The sequence below is a fragment of the Chlamydotis macqueenii genome, chromosome 8 (assembly GCF_036417535.1).
Source record: "Chlamydotis macqueenii isolate bChlMac1 chromosome 8, bChlMac1.mat, whole genome shotgun sequence".
NCBI classification, from domain to species: domain Eukaryota; kingdom Metazoa; phylum Chordata; class Aves; order Otidiformes; family Otididae; genus Chlamydotis; species Chlamydotis macqueenii.
The window spans coordinates 12,937,874-12,956,688 of record NC_141563.1 but is presented as its reverse complement, the minus strand read 5'-3'; the positions used below and the strand labels follow the sequence as shown (position 1 = coordinate 12,956,688).

Here is an 18,815-nt window from a genome sequence, read left to right as displayed (position 1 = left end):
ATGCGTCTCCATTAGGTTGAGTCTCATGAAGATGTCTTGAATGCTGTATTTTTATTTAAATTGAGATTTTTCTGAAAATATTGACAGAAATGCTATGGGTTCCCCCCATCCCAAACATTGTCTGGACAATGTCTTTGCAGTGTCACTTATTTCTGTATTTCTGATGTACTTCTGTCTGGTTTTAGACTGTTTCTACCCGTTTCTGGGCCTCGCTGTTGACTCTTACCAGTTTTATGTGGAGTGCAAATTTCTGCTAGGAACCGATCTGATAAAAACACTGCATCCTTTTTGTTTTTTTGTAGCTACTACAGTGGAAAGATTATTCAGTGCATATGCATACGCATATGTAAAGTAAAGCAGGAAAAAAACCCCCTGAGTAGCAAGGTTTTCAAGCTATTTATCTTATTTGTCCTGTGTGGTTTTGAATGCAAAGTCAACAAATAACAGTAACTTGTCTTTATTCCATTCACACCATTCAAGTGGAGCTTTTTCCCTAGTATTAGTCCCTCCGAAAATCTGGTTTTAACTCCTCTGAGCTCTTGTCTCAGGTTCTCTTCCTGGTTTTGGCATGCAACTATATCCAATTGTTTTAAATGTCTGGAGTGCAGCTTCACGTGACTATTTTGTTTGCAGGTAAAATGTCTTCACTACCACTGTATGGACTTCTCTCAAATCTATTCAGGAAAGGGCTCGTTTCTCTTTGTTAATATTTATAGAAAAGTTGGAGATAATATATGCTAATTTTTTTAAAGGGGGCATCGGGGGCAGAGGAATGGTTTAAAGCTTTAGAAATAAATGCAGATTAGAAAGATGAAATTTCCCAAAATCTTATCTTCAGGTGGGGAAATTGCTATTCTGGATTAATTCCATTGTGGAGACTTCTGAAAGAAAAGTGGTTTTTTGGAAGGGGGATATATAGAGCATTTGCAGAGGTGATTATTCCAGAAAAGGTAAATCATATCCAAATAGCTGTGTCAGGTCATTTCCCCTTTACAGACAATAATATCCTTGGAAAAAGACTGTAGAAGTCTTGCCTGGAGGCTGTGGTAGGAAGACTGCCTGGTTTTGGTACGTCAGGGTTAACGTGCCCTCTGTCCGCTGGCGCGGACCCTGCGGCACGCTCCTCATGGAGCACGGTCAGTTGCTTTATCGCTGCCCCGTACCTTCTGGTACCTCTGGTGCTGGCTTGTGAGGTCCGACAGGGCTGAGCCACCCAGGCTCTGTGGCACGTGGAAGCGCCAGCACCCAGGCTGACTGGGTGCCATCGCTGCCAGGGATGAGGGGCACAGGCTGAGCTCATGGTTGTGACACAGAAAATCATCCAGGAGTAACTGAGGATGGTTGTGGACTTTTCCCTAGAAGGACAGGCTGGGCTCTGTTTTGATGTTACCGCAGAAAGTGTGATCTGCAATAAATTGTGTGTGGCTGTGCCATGGGGCAAACGTTACTGGAACCAAGTTACCGTACAGTGTCACCTAAATAGCAGCTTCACCCAGAAGTCTGCTTTCAGCAGCCAAGGCTGTGTTTGAGAGGTTGGGCTAACAAAGTAGAACTGGAGGGACTTCTCAGCATATCAAATCAGCCCTTGTTAGTGGGGGCAGACATGTCTCATAACCTCTATCATGAATCTGTCAAGCTCCATCTCGTGCAATATAAGCTTTTGCCTTTTCTAATCCTGCCATTAGAGTCTTTATTTCCCCAGATTTACAAATAATTGCATCCAAAGCATGTAGTGATCTATTTCCCAGGAGCTTATGTAGTGTACAGACAAGACCTCCAGCAAACAAGTTCGTGAGAGACTGGTTAAGAAACTGGAAGAGTTCTGTAATGTCTCTAGCTCTATACATGGAGTGTGAAATCTTGTGCAGCATCCAGCTCTTTGCTAGAAAGGTGCAAGTCAGCTATGAGGAAGGACTGCTTGTGTACAAAGAATAGGGGTGATGTGCAGGAGAATGGTGCTACTAAAGGAGTAACATGAGAGAAAGATCAGAGAAAGTGACTTCTTTGGAGAAAGCAGCGCTTCACTGCAGGAGCTGAATATCAGCACTTTTTTCCCCACCTTTTACTGGCACTGAGGAAGGAAACAGATTCTTGAGGTCTGAAGAACAGAGTATAACTTAGTAAGCCAGGTGTATAGTAATAGGACTGGAAGTCAAAAGTTATGTCATGGAGCTCTGCCTGTCCTGACGGGAGCAGGGGACGTGATCTTAGTGACATCGGTATTTTCATTTTTGTTGGGACTACAAGTTGAAGAGCATCACTTTTTCTTTGCAACCCATTGCACAAATGTAAATAACATTTAGACTTTCCTTGCTCTGACATTCTTCAGCCTGTGAGGTTCAAGAGCAGTGCAGGTGAATGCGAGTACTGTTGCCTTTTAGGATCAGGGAATCAGTTCTCCTCAAACTGTTCTGTGGCATTGTGTAGGCTGTTCTCTCCTGCCTGAAAGGCCCACAGCAGAACGGCCTCCCTTCTGGGTCTGACGTGTTCCAGCAACCTCCTGTTTCTATGAGGAATTTCATCTGAGGGCTGTCAGGCCTGAGTTCTGCTGAGCATCCAGACTATCTTAAGTTGAGGTGATTGAAAACTGGGGATGTCATGAGAGGCAACTGCTTTGTGTTTAATTCTTGTGAAGCTGACAAGTCCCATAGCAATGCCGATAGGTTCATTTGAGCCATAGTTGTCATCTGGAAACCAGAAAGAGAGGGTGGTATGTGGACTTCTGGTTTACTTCTAGAAAACCAATGACCTCTTTTCTTTACTTCTTGCTAGCAACATGGTTGTATCAGTGTATCTACACCTAAAGGTATTATTATTGTAAAGGTGCTTTATGCTAGTATGGCATTAGTCCCCTTTCCATAGAAAAATCAACTGTGTTGGATTAAGTAACCTCCACTGGCATACCAGCATGGATGGTAGGAGAGCTGTAGTTTCTCAGCAATACTGGTGTCAGTAACTTCCCATCATTAGATACATGAGTGCAGATTTGTAGAGCAAGATAAAAATGTCTTCATTCTGCTCTGTCCCTTTGCTAAAGGTTCCCAGTGTTTGCTTTTTTAGCTGCCGTGAAGCACTGTAGTTCCAGTCACTCATACAAAACTCTTTCGTAACATTTTAAGAATCTGTGAAATGCCTTAACTTCATTAGAGGTTCTGTTTGGTTGGCTGGTAAGAACAGAAGTTTCACCATGTCTGAAGCCAGGGCATTGCTTTTAGCTCTAGGAGAAGCTCTAGGTGGAATCCAAGCACCTGTGACACCACAGCTTGATCTTGCTGTCATCTTGAGCAGAGATCATGGTCAAGCTTTGTCTTCATACCATCAATACAAAAAAAAAGGAGTGCAATGGGGTCACCTGCAGGCTGGTAGATAGGGATTGGTTGGTTTTATTTCTCTGTGACCAGGTTCCAAGACAAATGAAGAAGATTTCACAAATCCCTGAACAATTACTTACCAAAGAGTGCCCAATGATGTCAGGCACCTGTTTTAAACACACCAAGTGAAGTACTTGCCCACTGTTGACCCCTTCACACACAGAATACTAAGTTGTAGAGCTTGTCCTTTAGAGAGGCCAAGAGAATGAATGGGTTAAAGAACAGAATAGAGTGGAAAAAGGACCTGGAAAAGACTGATAAATATGCTCATCTGGATGCAGCCTCTAGCTACAGAAATCCTTAAGCCACTGAGTTTCTGAAGCTGGATCTAACCAGGGAGAGATTGCTTTGCATGTGTCCTGTTTCTTCTGCTTTTTTCTCCAAGCCACCGTTAGTGGCCACTATCTGAGATGAATGGCATTGGAAGGGCCTTTGGTCTGACCCAGAGTGGCTGTTACAAGTTTCTATAGCAGGGAGAAGAGCAGCTTTAGCCTTTTATCTGCTGTGGGAGTGCAGTGATTTATACCGGGACTTGAAGATGGTTTTTGCTGGCTAACTGTAGACTTCCAGTGCCAGTTCACAGGAATAAGCTGACTTTTGCCCTGACATAATGTTGTTAAAAGCAGCCTTTGTTTTCTAGGAAGCAGGATCTTCTGTCTCTTGGGAAGAAAAACATCTTATTCTGCATGTGCAATACTAGGCGTCTGTTTCAGTCCAGTGATACTGTTGAAATGTCTGTAGCAAAGTTAGAGCATATGATGTGCATTGCGGCCTTTGTGTTGTGCAGTAACATGGTGCTTCTTTTGCTTTTGTTTCCTGAATAGGGAAGAGGACAAGAACATTTTTGATTACTGCCGAGAAAACAACATTGACTATGTAACCAAAGCCATTCGATCAAAAAAAGTGGATGTGAATGTCACAGATGAGGAGGTATGGAGAAACAGATAAAGAGCATCAATCTTTTAACCATTTGGTGTATTAATTCAGCGCCACTCTTTTTCAAAATTCCCTGGTTAGAATTGTTATAACAAGGTACCACAGCAGTTGGACAAACACTTGGTCATTGAGACAGGGATAATCTATTTGAAAATAGCTCTCCACTGGATTTCTAGTAGTGTAGATGTACTGTGATGCTCTAGAATATCAGAAACTTACTTTCTGTGTTATTTTCAGCAATGCCACTGGCCACTTGTAGAATAAGATCTTCTGGATAATCCCCTTTCCCCACTTTGTACACTAAGTGTGGTCAAATAGAAGTAGGAAGTGAGGGAAATGGCTTTTTTTGACCAATGAACTCTGTTCATGGGTGAAGTAGGATTTCTGACATGCTGTCAGCTTTTCAGCATTCCCAGGTGGAGGGCAAATGGGAGACACTGCCTTTCCAGCCTCACAGAAATTGACATCATCCAGTGTTTCTCTGCTCATCAGACTCAGAACACCATTTCCCTGTAGGGAGATAATACAGGCATTGCCAGAAACCTCAAGAAAAAGATAAGTGTCTAAAATTATGAATTGGCTTGATCCTTTTCTTGGTAAAAGTAAAAAACTGGTGTGGACAGTTTCCTGTTCATCCTTCAGGAAATGTAGCGGTACCAGCTGTATCGCCTTGGTTTCGATGCTTGCATACTGCCACCTAGCCCTGCTCACGGTCCATTGTATGTGCAGCTACTTTGCCCGCTGCTTTCCAGCGCATTGTGTTTTGGTGAACAGATGAAGTGCTTACACATTCATAGACTGAGACGCCACAAATTCAGTTGGGTTCTCCTGTAGCTCTAAGCAGATTTCTGACCTCTGAGCCATGACAGCCCCGGCTGGGGCTCTGAATGCTGATGGCAGAGCCTTTTATTATTAATCAGGAATTCATGTGAATTAATTTTCAGAGGAGAGGAGGGAGGACGTTCACGATCAGGGTTGGAATTTCACATCATAAATTCAATGAACTGAAACTGTCATGTGCCACACGGTCGCTGCAACAGCGCCATTACTGAGCTCCATCCCTCCTTCTGCCTATCACAGGTTGCAGAAGTAAATGTCCAGGGCAGTCCCACAGAACACAGCTAGAGTCCTTTCATTAATAAAAGCTCATTTTGGGGATCACATGCTTGCAATAAGTGTGTAATAACATCATGTTAGCATTACTTCATTTCTACTGGCAAGATGCTCTTTTGTAGTTAGCAGGGTTTGGAAGCTCGTACCTTCCTTTGTGTTCAAGCAATAAATGTGCTTGTTTTTAGACAAAGAAATTTTGGGGTTTTTTTTTAAATCAAAATATTTGGTGAAAGATGGCTGAAATATTTTTATGCTCAAACAACACAGATGTTTACAGCCAGATCTGAAAACTGCCAGATGACATCCTCTTTGGGAATTATCCACGAGTCTCTGATGTAAGAGAAAACCTATTTCTGAACTATTGGCTATTAGCACATGACTATTGCAGAGTATGGAATTGCTTCAGTACAGACAGGAGCTGAAAACCCTCCCTACCTGTCAAGGGCTCATGGGAAGATTCCCACTGGTGCAAAATTCCCCCGTAGATGAAATTCTCACAGCTTTGGAGATTTTGGCTTATCCTAGCAAATGCTCAAACAGGGAAGTAAGAATCTTTTTTTTGGCAAGTGTCTGGCTTTCTTAGGCTTGACTCTAACTGGTCAAAAAAAATAAATACTTAGCATACCAAAAAGAAAATCTAACAAATATTTATTTCATGTTGTGTAAGGAGCTGAAATCTTGACCAGTCTTGTTCGGTATCCAAATGTGTTCTTCACCATCTGGAGGGTAGCTTGTTTTCCAATACCGTGCAGATTGACTGAAGTTTTAGAACCTATTTTAGACTAGAGATAACCCAGACCGAGCCTTTGGTAGAGTGAAGTGTATGCAAGCATAATCTTGTCATTTTTATTAACTATTTTAGTGTTACTGTATAAACACATCCTGCCATATCTAAAAGATGCCTCTCCTAGCCCTCTGAACATAACTCGTGCTGTCAGTCCTTTGATTTAAACACATGTAAGTTTAAAATGGCAGCAGGGTTACATACAAAGAGTTAACTTGTTATGAAACGAAATCTACTGAAGCACCAAATAGTCTCACACTAAACTGCAAAGACACTAGGCTCAGCCTTTCCTTGTACAATAAAGATTTGACTGAGGTTGTAAGGTGTTTAGATTTTATTTCTACGTGATGTGTTACTACTGTACGTAACTGTATCCTCTCGTTTCGTGCAAACTAGCGAAAGGAGAAAAGAAGTCAAGAGTAAAAATGTAAACAAGCCAACTTACTCAAAGCAAAAGGATTTCAGAAAGGGTAGTAGAAGTCTCTGGGATTTAGATAGATGCACTTGGGAACTTTCGAAACATAAGTGATCTCCTCCCCCAGATTAAAAAAAATAAAGATCTTCGTGTACAGCATTCAAGCCAGCATACCTGCTAACAGTTTGGATGGAATAAACTCAATTTAGAATTAAACAAAGAATCTAATGACAGTAATAATGTACAAGCTTCCATTTACTGTATCTAAATTGCCCGGAGTTCAACAGAATAGCTTGCGTTCACTTAGAAGAAGTAGCACAGACTAAAACAACTCGTTTCTCTTACGTATGTCAGCAGGACTAATGAAATAAGAAATGGACTGTGGCTGTGAAGTGGCCACAGGCGCATCCTGCTAGTGTGTATTGCGTGCTGCCTTTCTGAGCACAGTATTTCTTCAACTTTTAACAAATCAGAAACTGCTCAAAGGCATAGATGAGCTGCTTTTGTAATTTGTGCCAAGGCTGTGGAGGTTGTAAATACAGAATTTTTTTTTTAATTGTTGGAGAAATCCCGGTAAACAAACATGTTACCTGGGTGCAGTATTTAAGCCCTTGCCAAAACTTTAATGAAAGGCATTTGAAATGATGCTCGCTTAGTCCCCGATCCTTGTGCTTTTGAGACAGCAAGTGCCAAATTGGTACCAGCTTGCCAAGGAAACGATAGGGAAAAAAAAGGATGTGAAGAAGGATCACGTACTTCTGGATGTACAGGCTTGCTCCCTTTAGGAAAACTTCCCCGAATGTTTCAGAGTTCTGAAAGTGACTGACTTCCAAATCAAGTCTGAAGTTTTACCTGTGTAATTGCAACAGTGGCCCTTCCATTCACTATGTTTGCTATCACAGGGGATGTAGCTGTTCTATATTTATCTCTTCTTAATTACCAGTAATAAAGCACTTGCCACAAGTTGGCGTGGCTCTCATTGGTGTACAGCTGCAAACGTCGTGCCTAGAAGTAGAGCTTCATGTTGTAGCACATCCATTCCGTTTGGCTTTGTTTTCCTCTTTCTCCGCTCTGGCTAATTGATGTGAAAATCATTCCCATCCATTTGTCTGCTGAGACTTGGTATATCTGAGACAAATCCCCGTCCTGTGCTTTGTTTGTGAACACCCTGTGACTTGGAGCTGAGCAAAATTGATGTGCTGTTGGCTTGAGAAACTGCTGCAGAAGCTGGCCAAGCTGGCAGCAGTTATCCAAGCAAAGCACAGAAGATTTAAGAGGCAGGGTTAGTGCACTGGGGCTATTTTTATGCTTTTTTTTTTATTAAATACTTCAAAGGCAGGGGAAAATGCATCCTCTCAAGTAACTTCTGCAACAACTGCTGTGTGTTTGAATCGCATGGAGGGAGCACCTTGATGTTTAATTGCATTTAGTCAAGACCTCACTACTGCAGTGCTTTGAGTCTGTCGCTGCTTAATGAAATAGTCATATGGGAAGGGTTTTGGGAAAGCTCAGTCTGTAACTCTTTAGATTACTGCCATGTTATTTAAGCACACAAACCCATGTTATATGCTGATACAAAGCAGCAAGTGTGCGCACTAAAGAATTTTTCAACGTGCATAGGTGATATCCATGCTATACGAAGAGTTGGATTGTACGTTCAGTTTAAGTTTGTCTTACTGCTAAGGTTTATTTTACGGAAGACATGGGAAACAAGTGGAGTTTATAGCTGTGTACCTACCGAAGTGCATTAGCTAGAACTCCCGAGGGTTTTGATTTGCCTGATACTATGCAAACATTAGTGAATATTATCTTGTCTGAAAAACAAGTTTCTTAGTAATACTTTTTTTTAATACAGTAAGTAGGTTGAGATTCTTCTGTAGGTATTTTTTACTTCCACATCAAATGGTGTGCTCTTGCAGAGGTCTCCAAAGTCCCTTATACCCTGTGTTTAGGGCATAGTGTGCTGCAAGGATGCAGACATTTCTTGGGTGGAACGTGTCAGCTTTTTAATAGTGCACAATTACAGTGCAGAGCCATTTAAGGCACTAATTGGAAAATATTGTATCCATTTAGAATTGCAGAGAAAATATATAGGTAAGCAGAGTGTAATTACCCAAAGTGGAATTGGCCCAAGACTTGAAATCCATATTCCTGCAAATAGCACAAGGAGATTTTTAATGACTGTAGATGATCAGGCTTCAGTCTTGTTCAAAAGGCAACATTTGCCGCAGAACCATCCTTCCAGCCTCATGGGAAGGGACCAGTTGCACAGTGCTGCAGTACCCCCGAGCTGACACAACTGACAGCCCTGTCTCTCACAAACTGTTGGTTTTCCTTTATTGGTCTCAGCCCAGTTCAGCATCAACAAAATGAGATGCTGCTTATCCAGAGACAAATGCAAACCAGCATGTTATAGCCACTACTCTGTAATGTGAGTTTTGATATAAGGGATAGAAGTGCCTTTATTTTGTCGTGTAATTGCACAGTAGTTACACTTGTGTAATTGCAGATAGTGCTACTTTCTTTTGAAATAAACATCTGTGGCACAAAAAAAAGTTGATATGATTTGTCCAACTGAAACGCTAATTCTTAAGTAATAACCAGTGCAGAGATAAGTTGAATATAATAAAAATGAGTTAAAGATCTTTCCATGTTTACCAATTGTTTTAAATTGTACTCTCCCCACTTCTAGACTTTGATAATGGTTTTAGGTGCAAGAACATTAATCATTAAATGGACCATGGATGTCATCAGTGCTTCCATTGAAAGTAATTGTTAGAAAATTCATTCTAATTCAGGGTTAATTAGTGTAACATTAAAATTATGTGTTACAAAAATTAATTACTCGCTGGGTCAAAAAGTGTGTTAAAACACTTAATGCCTTATATCTGAGATCGCATTTCCTTACTCAAAATCATGTTCTACCTCTGCTGCCCACTCCAAGAATATCCAGCAGAATCAGCGTGAGCTTTGCTCGCAGGTGTCTTCTGCCCCTCCTGCTGTTTTGGCACCACGGTCAGGAAATTTGGCTCACAGTCCCCATTAGCAGATAAATGAGTTGCTCACCTTGTTCCCCACTGCTCTGTTGAGAGATTTATAACCAGGCATGGGCTAATTTAACTGATTTCATCTGTGAGGTCTGTGACTGTTTTCTGTAGCATACTGGAAAACTCAGGTCGGTCTGACGGTGTCACAGCTTGGGGGATGATGTCTTGGTTTTCTGCAGGGTGATTTCCAAGGAATCCCCTGCAAGTGTGCCACTTGCCCTCCTAAATCAGGGGAGACCGATACTGACGGGAAGTCTAATTTGCTAAATGTACATAGTAAACAAAGAAGAAAACCTTCTATCTCAAACTACTTTGAGCTACCTTTCTCTGTGGAGTTGCCAACATATAAAATCTTGTGTAGTTCATGGAAGATGTCTTACAGCTGCCTGTCGAAATGCTCTGTAACAGCTTTGAATGCATTTTTGCATTATAAGCGGATAAGCAGTCCAACCTTAGTGCAGGGCTGTTAGAGTGTGTGAAAGTGTATCACAGCTCTGCTGTGATGTCCCGTGGAAAAAACAGGCATTACCTGTCACAGGCTTGGCTGTTCTAGCCCAGAATCAGAGCAGCATTGGTGAACCCAACCCCCAAAGCCTGGCTTCACTTCAGTGCATCCGTAGCCCGTTCTGAAACCAGCTGGGTTTCCAGACGTGCGTGTCAGCCCTCAGAGGGCTCCTACACCGCTTCCCATGTCCTCGACAGACGGGAAGATTTGAACGTCCGTTGCATCCCCTCCCATGGTGGCAGAGACGTGCAGAGAGACTTCAGGTGCTCAGAGACTTGTAGAAAGAAAAATTTTACTGTGTGACACTTTTAACATTTCTAGCATTATTCTGTAAGTCCAAATCAGGAGCAGTAGTATGTTACTTACTAATATTAGTGTAGTTTTTTTAAAAAGTCTTTATTAATTTTGTTACCTGTACTCAGTACTTCATAACAAGATTGTGATTCTTTGTGCTTTTTTTTTGGCTAGCTTTGTTAACTTTCTCCTGGATGTTGCAGGGCCGGGCTCTGCTCCACTGGGCGTGTGACAGAGGACACGAGGAGCTGGTTTCAGTACTGTTACAGCACGCTGCTGATGTTAACATCCAGGTAAGAAAGAAAGAAAAAGTTGAATTTGATTGATGTGTTGCGTAGGCTCCTGACCAAATGTTTTACATGAAACTGAATTCTTCCAAAACTCCATAGCAAGTTCTGTCAGGGCACTTACCACAGAGAAGAACGTTCAGAAAGGTAACTGGGGAAAAATAACAGAATTTGGTTGCATGAAATACATAGTCATAAGGGGCCTTTTTTGAGTTCCTGCTGAAACTTCTCCCTGCAGTAAAGTTTTTTGATTACCTGGCTGTGGCTTTCAATGTGACTTGTGGTAGTGATGGCAAAAGGGATTTCCTGCATACGAGGTGTTTGTTAGCTTCCTACATAAAGTGCATTCGCCAGGGTATTTTTTGTAACACTATGCTCTCAGCAGAACTTTGTGGAATAACAGAAAGAGAATCCCACTTTGCCTAGCAGAAAAGCATCCAGTAAATGCATGTTTTTGGCAGAGCACACCACAGGGCTAGGTGATGCTTCGGGTTACAGCGTGGTGGGCACGTGACAGCTGCAGTAGAATCTCAGTGCTGACTGAGGGCAAAGTCAAACAGCTTATGCCATCTCCATCCCCACATACCTGCCTCACTCCTTTGGGGGTCACCATTTCTAGCACAGTCTGACTTAATTGAACGTAAACCAGCTCTTTAGCCCCTGCAGTTTGCAGCCCATGTGTCTGAGCTTAACTACCAGCAGTTTTAGGGTATGTTAAGTGACCAGGCTGTGAACTGTGCTGGTTCAGCAACCGCTTTACAAGTGGTTCATTCCAGCCAGCCTGAGTCTGCCTGTGCTCCTAGTTTTGTCAGCTTGTTGTAATTAAGGGCTGACCTGTGTAAATGCGATCATGTTCGGAAATAATTGTCCAACATATTTCTGTCAAATTATGATTGACTACTCTTTACCAGCGTGGCACTTACTGGCTCTGCTCTCCTGCCCAGTCTGGACATACAGATACATAGATACACTTCTGCTGACAAATTTGCTAGTTCTTAGCGGTGAGATCTTAAGCAGCCTTGTGAAAAATGCTTCAGGAATTTGTAAGAGGTGGATCTTAAGCACAGTTGCAATCTGAAGGCTTGTCAGCAGACCTGTAGTGTTCACAGGCTACAAATAGCTGTGTTGGTATTTACACACACATGAAATTGAGGTAAAAAAGTCTTTCTTGCCCTTGCCTGGGCAGAATTGCATGTGTTTTGGGTATGAGGAAGCGTGGCTCCACAGTAGCTAGTGAGATATGTATCTTCATGCTTAAACCTCAGGGATTTCAGTTGTAATGGATTTTATAGGAGTTTTTCCTTATGTAGAAGACATAGAAAGGGGCAGTGGAGCCAGTACAAATGAGGGTCTTTGCATGCCCCACTGTCAGACTAGACTGTCACCTTTCAGTCAGAGCTGGTGAGTGACTTATTGGATACCACACGTATCCAAGTTTGGATACAACACATATCTTTCAAGGAAGAGCTTTTCCTTGAAATCAGGGAAGAGTAAGATCAGACACATGCCAGTCCCCTTTGGCCTGGCAGCCTGGGAGATGGTTCTGTCTGGGATGCTGTACCACTGCAGCAGTCTGAAAAGTCACTTCCCTTTTATGCTTGTCTCATTTCTTTGGAGATAAAGTCTGACTCTTAGAAGAAAAGGCTGAAGGGAGAGTCATCTTATTTTTTTCCCTGAACATTAATTTTCTGATAAATTCTTCTTCTCCTTTTTTCTTTTTGATGTATTGCACATTTTCTAACCAGATTATTTTTGGCCAGTAACAAAAGGTTAATAATAGCCATAAAAAGAAAATCAATCTTTGATTATTATTTTTCTCCACCAAGGTAATGAAGGAGAATTTTTTATAAAGGTCTCTGTTCACACATAGGTGTGTTCCCAGAGAAGGCAGACACATTTTTATTCTCAGTCATACATAAATTGCAATAACATTTCAAGACTTTGTGACCTAATGTGACCTAATGTTTATTTCTCTCTTTTTTTTTTTTATTTTGACCTTTACCCTATAAGAATTCACATCCAAAGCAAGAGCAGAAGGAATTTTAAGAGTAACCAGAGGAAAAAGGGAGAGGGGAAAACTCTGGCTTCCTATCAGGCCACAAACACCGCAGCGCCTGCTATTAAACATTACCAAATGCTCTATCAGTTAATGTGTAGGCTATAAAGAATGGTGGGTTAAGTGTAAGGGAATCTCTGGTGACTTGAATCAGTGGCGCTGTTATTTCAGAGCGATGTGCTGAAGTTCTCTTCCCAAGCTGCAGGCAGCATCTTTGCCAGAGCCCGGCATGCAAGCAGCCTCTGCCATTTCCACCCACTGCTCAGGTCTTCAGGTGGTCTTCTGTCTTGTTCAGTTTTGCAGCCATACTTGCATGCAGGCAGCGTAAGGGATAAAGGACAAATTAGGGGTTATGAGGGTTATGAGCAGGTAGTGAAGGAGAGAAATGTTATAGATCTTTTTTTTTTTTTTTTCAATTGCCTGTTTTAGTATGCTTCTGAAAAGTTAGTCAAAGAGCACGACAGATTTATGCTCTCTTCCATTACCTTTTTAATAAATGCTTTTCCATCTTGGCTCTCTTGGAGTGTGCTAAAGGATTCAGCTGCCCTAAGCAGACGGTGACAGTGGTGCTCTGCTAGGTGACCTGAAGCAAGTCGTACCAGCTCACTGTACCTGTAGATGTGCCTTACTCACTTTTTGCTGCCTTATTTTAGTTGTCTTCGTCCTATCTGTTGTCAAAGTTCTTGCAGTCTCTGGATCAAGAGGTTCTGCAAGAGTCAACTTATTGCTCTTTGTTGATGAACAGACAGCTTGGGAGCAGGAGGAGAGGTGGCTTGGCTCTCCTCATTCCTGGAGCATGCTGGAAACCACTTTAATTCCAGGAATGACCGCACACTCCTGGACTGCAGTGGTCCAGCGCCTGTGCTTTTTGTTTTAAACAGTGGTACTGCAGTTTCCAAAGGGTGGTTCTCTAATGTCACTGAAAAGCTGCAGCCATTGAGTTCTCTGATTGTTTATAATTAGTTCTAATAGCAGATTTGAAAAGAGGTGGTAAGCGATTGCCATGGGCAAGGGGATGCAGAAAGGCAACAGGCTTCTCACTGTGTTGAAAAGGGGCATTTGTGTAATGGATTTACCTAAATCTTCAGAGCCAGAGGCCATTTCAAAGTGGGTGGTGGTGTGGTATTTTGGAGCTCTGCTGGAAATACACAGAGCTTGGGGCTTAGTCTGAGAACAGCCTCCTTCCACTGGACCTGTTTGCCTAAAATGTAGGCTTCTAATTGAGTGATGAAGTGAAAGGGAGTATATTCATAACATAAGAGTTATGAAGGAGCTCAGTAACATGATTATAATATCCATTTCTAGCTTTAAAACGTATGAAGACATGAATAAGTTTTCCTTGTAGAGGATGAGAAACAAAGGAGAAGCTTTTTCCCCTACGAGGAGAGTTTTTCCTTGCAATGTTTTCTGGCCTTGGAAGGGAGGCTTTCTGGGGCCAGGGGAGGCACTGAATGCAAGCCATGCAGAATTGCACCCCGGCTTCACACTCCCCTGCGGCTGTGTCACGGCATCCTCGGTGTTCCCTTGCCAGGAGCAGGGAGCTGGCCTGGTCGGAGACTTTATTTGTCCTCGGTTGTATCTGGTGGTGCAGTGCCAGTGGGGAGGAGACAGCAGAACTCCGCTCCTGGATACGTGGTGCTGCTCAGCCACCTCTCAGAGGAGCTCCTTTGGTGTATTTAGGGAGAAACTGAGGCACAACATACTGCTTCATTGCTATCAGGTGGAAGAATGCTCTTGGGGCAGAGTCTAAGTCCTCTTGCCAAGAGCAAGACAAGTAAGGTGGCTTGAAAAGGAAGATTCTGTGCTCTGGTGCAAAGGCCCCATGTGGTTGCTCATCCTATGCAGAGAGCATTGCGGGTACACAAATTAGTAGTGCTGTTGTGAGAAAGATGAAGGGCACCATGGGATGGTGATTGTCCCATGAGAGAGAGAAGGACAAATAGCAGCTCATATCTATAACATCAAAACAGTAGACCACAGACGCCTCTCCTGGACTTGGTGTGGCTGCACTTTGTTCCATTTGTGGGTATTTTTCACTCCAGAATAATGTGTGTATTCAGTGTGTGCCCTTTGGAATGCATGGGGAACTATCCTGGAGTGGTTGCCACAGATGAGCCTCCTCTGAAAAAGCTTTTCAAGCCTATATGGTCGTGTGAGCAAGCCTTAAAATAAACTTTGTTAGTTATAAGTGGAACTGTATCACTTGACGCACAGAACAATTAAGGGCTGTGTACATATCTATGTTGTAGAGCAGCTGAGTTAAAATTGTATCTAAATATTATTTTATTATTTTAAACTATATTATTGTGCAGGTCTGTTAATCGGCTTATCAATCTTATAGTAATCATTTGTGTATGCTGTAGTTGTACTATAATTATGACTGGAAGGATGAAAAAAGTTATAACTGATCTTCAGTTTTTATTTGCTGACCTTTCACTATCCTAGTAAAGGTTGAGATCACTGTACGGAGACCTCAAACCACTTGTCAACAAGTTCTCACTGTCCATCCGTGAACCCCCAGGGGTTTGAGAACAAAAGCTGAAAATCATCAGGTTGGAAAATCTGTTGCTAGTATGTGTGCATTTTATTTTATTCATTCATTTACAGCAGTAATTTCAGTGGAGAAGCGTCTAGTGCCTGTGCTGTTTGCAGAGAGAGTTGGTTGCTCTTTGGTGCCAATGTTGTATCTCTATCTGGTTGACCCAAGGCTGCACAGCTGTCTGAGGTCATGCTTGGTAGCATGTGATTTTTAGTTACCTGGAATTTTTTTTTTCTTCCCTAAAAGACATCTAGAGTAGCAGGATGAATGTGGTTGCCAGCCCACCTTGTCTGTTTTCCCAGTCCCCTACCATGCATTTCCAGCAGACAGCTGCTTCCCTGCTCTCTCTCTGCATGCTAACACGCTTGTGAGTCACAGGGCTTCTGGAGACGGGACGTGGAGTAGCCATCCCCTTGTAATACCTTCACTCACGTCCTCATTGGAAAAAAAAAGAAAAAAATCTTTTCAAATGGAGACAATACAAACATAATAAATGGCAGGGAGGGTTCATCTCCCTCATGACTCAATCCTTCTCAAACAACATTATTATTGACTGGCCTATTGGTTGCCAAAAAGGAAAATCAATTGTACTAGAAGTAGCTGCTGGGCCACAGATCGTGGTACTAACCCAGCAGAGACAGGTTGATTTTTATCAACTATCCAAAGACTAATTTCCACCATTAGCTAAAAATGAAGTAGAAATTATGGCTGTGTCAAAGATTGCTAAGATTGGTGGTCTGTTGGCTTTGTTTTATTTGTATGGTTTTTCTGTTTTCCTGCCTGACTCTAAAAGGATTGTGTCTGTGTAGGATAAAAAGAAGCAAGGAAAAGTCATGCCCACTTCCCTACCTGTCGCTGCCTGTTTTTTCCTTTTCAGTCTTGTTCATTTGGATTTCACCGCAGCAATCAAACTGCTTCAGTCTCTGCACGGGCCTCGTGTTGGAGGCGTTGTGTAGACATTTAAAAATGAAGCTGGTCTCAGCAAACATGCATCCCTTCCCTGCCTCCCACACCAAATACGGACCATCCCCTCATTTTTCTGTACCTGTAGGGAGATGTTGAGGAAATCGGTGCCGGCATCTTGACTGTTCTGACCGAGGACCAGAGGCCACAGGATGTATCTACACAGCTTTTCCGCTCCCCGGTGAATATGTGTGCGTGTCCGTGCAGCCCACCACCTTTGCCGCAAGCACACTGGCCGGTGGGATGCCAGCTGCCAAAGCACTCTGCTGTTACACCATTCTCTAAACCTGGCCGAGATTAAAAAGGAAAATGTCTGAGCTTTGTGCCCTCACACTTAATGTCCCTAGTATAAATTTCCCCCTAAATATACTGAAAGCCTGGCTCATAAAGCCAGGAAGGACCCTATCCTGGATCTGATGGTTGCTGCAGAGGGTTTGGCGTAGTTACGCTCACAGCAAGCAAAGGATCTCGCAGGTCCTGCCGAACTGCGCGTTGCTGTGGTGAGAAGGTACAGTGGCAGACGGATGAAGAAGACACTAAACAAATATGAAAAGTAAAGTAATGAGAGCAGAATTATTAACCACAATAGTTTCTTTCTTTCCTTATACCCCTGCCAATCCGTGTCTCAGTATTTCTGTAGTCAGCTTTGCCAAGCAGATCTCAGAAGACTCCGCAGGCTCGTACCTCTTCAGTCTTGACATTGTTGCCAAGGGGTGTGAAAGCCATTAGCCAAAAGAAAGCAGAGATCTGCTTAGTGACAGAGGGTAGCTTTCTACATTAAAGCATTGACATGGTGCCAGTCACACAGTTATTAGAAGTGGCACAGCTCCATGTCTCTCCTGCGGGTCTCTCTGTGGAATGTCGATTGGCAGCAGGTTGAATGTTAAATGGTCACCACTCAGCAGATGCTGATTTTACCTACTGGGAGAAAAGTCCCATTCAGCAGAAACATTTGCAAAATATTTGCAGCTCTAAATATATGCTGGGAGATGGAGAGATTTATCCCTGGTTTGCTCTTCCACTTCTGGAGACACCTCAAGCCTCATCAACACAAACTGTAGGTTGTGCAGACAATGAGATGGTTTCTTCTGCCCGTGCAGGCTGGGCTTTTTTTTGCATTGTTTCTTCCCATCTTCCAGTTTGCCATGTACAGTCTTTGTTTCTTCTTCTCCCTGTAGACATATGAATCATTGCTTCATCGCTGGTGCAGCAAAGCAGTTGGCACCCTTGCTCAGGCAGCGCGCGTGCAGCATTGCCTGCAAAGCAGGCTCACCAGCTGCGAAAGCAACTGCAGTCTTCTGTGTTGTTCCAGCAGTGATTTCGGGGTCCACACGGTCCTTTCCACCACTGTGTGCAAAACCAGTGTCTGAAAAGTGAAATCCAAGAGCTGGTCCTGATAAAAGTAGCAGTGGTCTCTGCTGCTTTACCCTCAAAAGCTGCTTTTCAGGGTAATCAAAATGCAGGATTTGAAGCTGGGGACCCAGGACAGCAGCGTGTTTTAGTGGATTGCTGTGACACTGCATGTTTTGTGGGCAATCCCCTGTGTTGAGGGCTGTGTTGTGCAGAGGGAGGCACTTTTGCGGCCAGTGCTGGTGCAGGAGGAATGCAGTCTGGCAGTAGGCTCATAATTTTAGCTCAGGGAGCGTGACCACCCTCTGCGTCAGGAAGCCTTGTGCCTGTTCCCATGCCTGACCAGCCCAGCTATCTTGTGATATAATGGCTGCGGTCTCCGCCAGTGCTGACAGCAGACAGAGGCCGGCAGCAGTTGGCTTTGAGGTGGGTGCAGTTGGCACCGTGGTGCTGCCGTGTGTTCTGGTCTCTGACTCCCTACTGTCTTCACATGTCTGGAAACAGCCTTGCCTTGCCTTGAATGCCCCCCTGCGAGGACGTGGGATGGTCCCGTGCCCCTTTGTCTCTTGGTCTCGGGGTCATCTTTGAAATAAGCATGTGGTAAAACACCTGTAATTTGTGAAGTCATTGTTGGACATGCTTTAGCCCCTCATTAAGGTGTTTGGTTAACTGCGCAAACAGGATACCACTGGCAGCCGAGCTGGTTTTTCAGGTGAACGTATCACCATAGGAATGGTCTCTAATCACCGCAGGAATGGTCTCTAGCCTTCCTTCATTTCCTATAGCCTTGGCACCTCTCCTTGCCAGAGGCACAACCTTTGCCAAGCAATCAGCTACTCTTTGCTCAGGAGACATGGTTCATAGAACATCTTTTTTTTTTTTGCATTCAGCCTCTTGAAAAAGCTTTCCCTGTTTTGAAGGAGTTAAATTCTGCCACTCGCCTTCTCCCTAAGGACTTTTCAATATAAGAAAGTCTGGTCTTACGTTCCAAATGGAATTTTGTATTTGGCTGTTGTCACCAGTTGTCTCTTCCAGTTTGCTTTAAAAAACAAAACAAAGCAAACCCCCACAAACCAACAAAAAGCCAGTTCCAAGAGCATCATTGGAGCATCTTGAACTTACAGTCTTTGGTGCAAAGTATTTTTGTTAGTTTTC

At 43.1% G+C, this 18,815-nt stretch overlaps 1 protein-coding gene across 3 annotated transcripts in view; it reads left to right on the top strand.

The window, feature by feature from the left end:
• The window catches only part of ACBD6 (acyl-CoA binding domain containing 6), an 88,057-nt gene that overhangs the window by 35,337 nt on the left and 33,905 nt on the right, over positions 1-18,815 (top strand). For 2 of the 3 annotated variants that reach the window (XR_015259284.1, XM_086754106.1), the window contains exons 5-6: positions 4,196-4,301; positions 10,669-10,758. Coding sequence is in view for 2 of the 3 variants with exons in the window: in XM_086754106.1 (XP_086610232.1) it covers positions 4,196-4,301; positions 10,669-10,758 (196 nt within the window). In the remaining variant the exon portion in view is untranslated. The remainder of the gene's footprint in view (positions 1-4,195; positions 4,302-10,668; positions 10,759-18,815) is intronic. The other variant, XM_086754107.1, reaches the window with a different exon arrangement.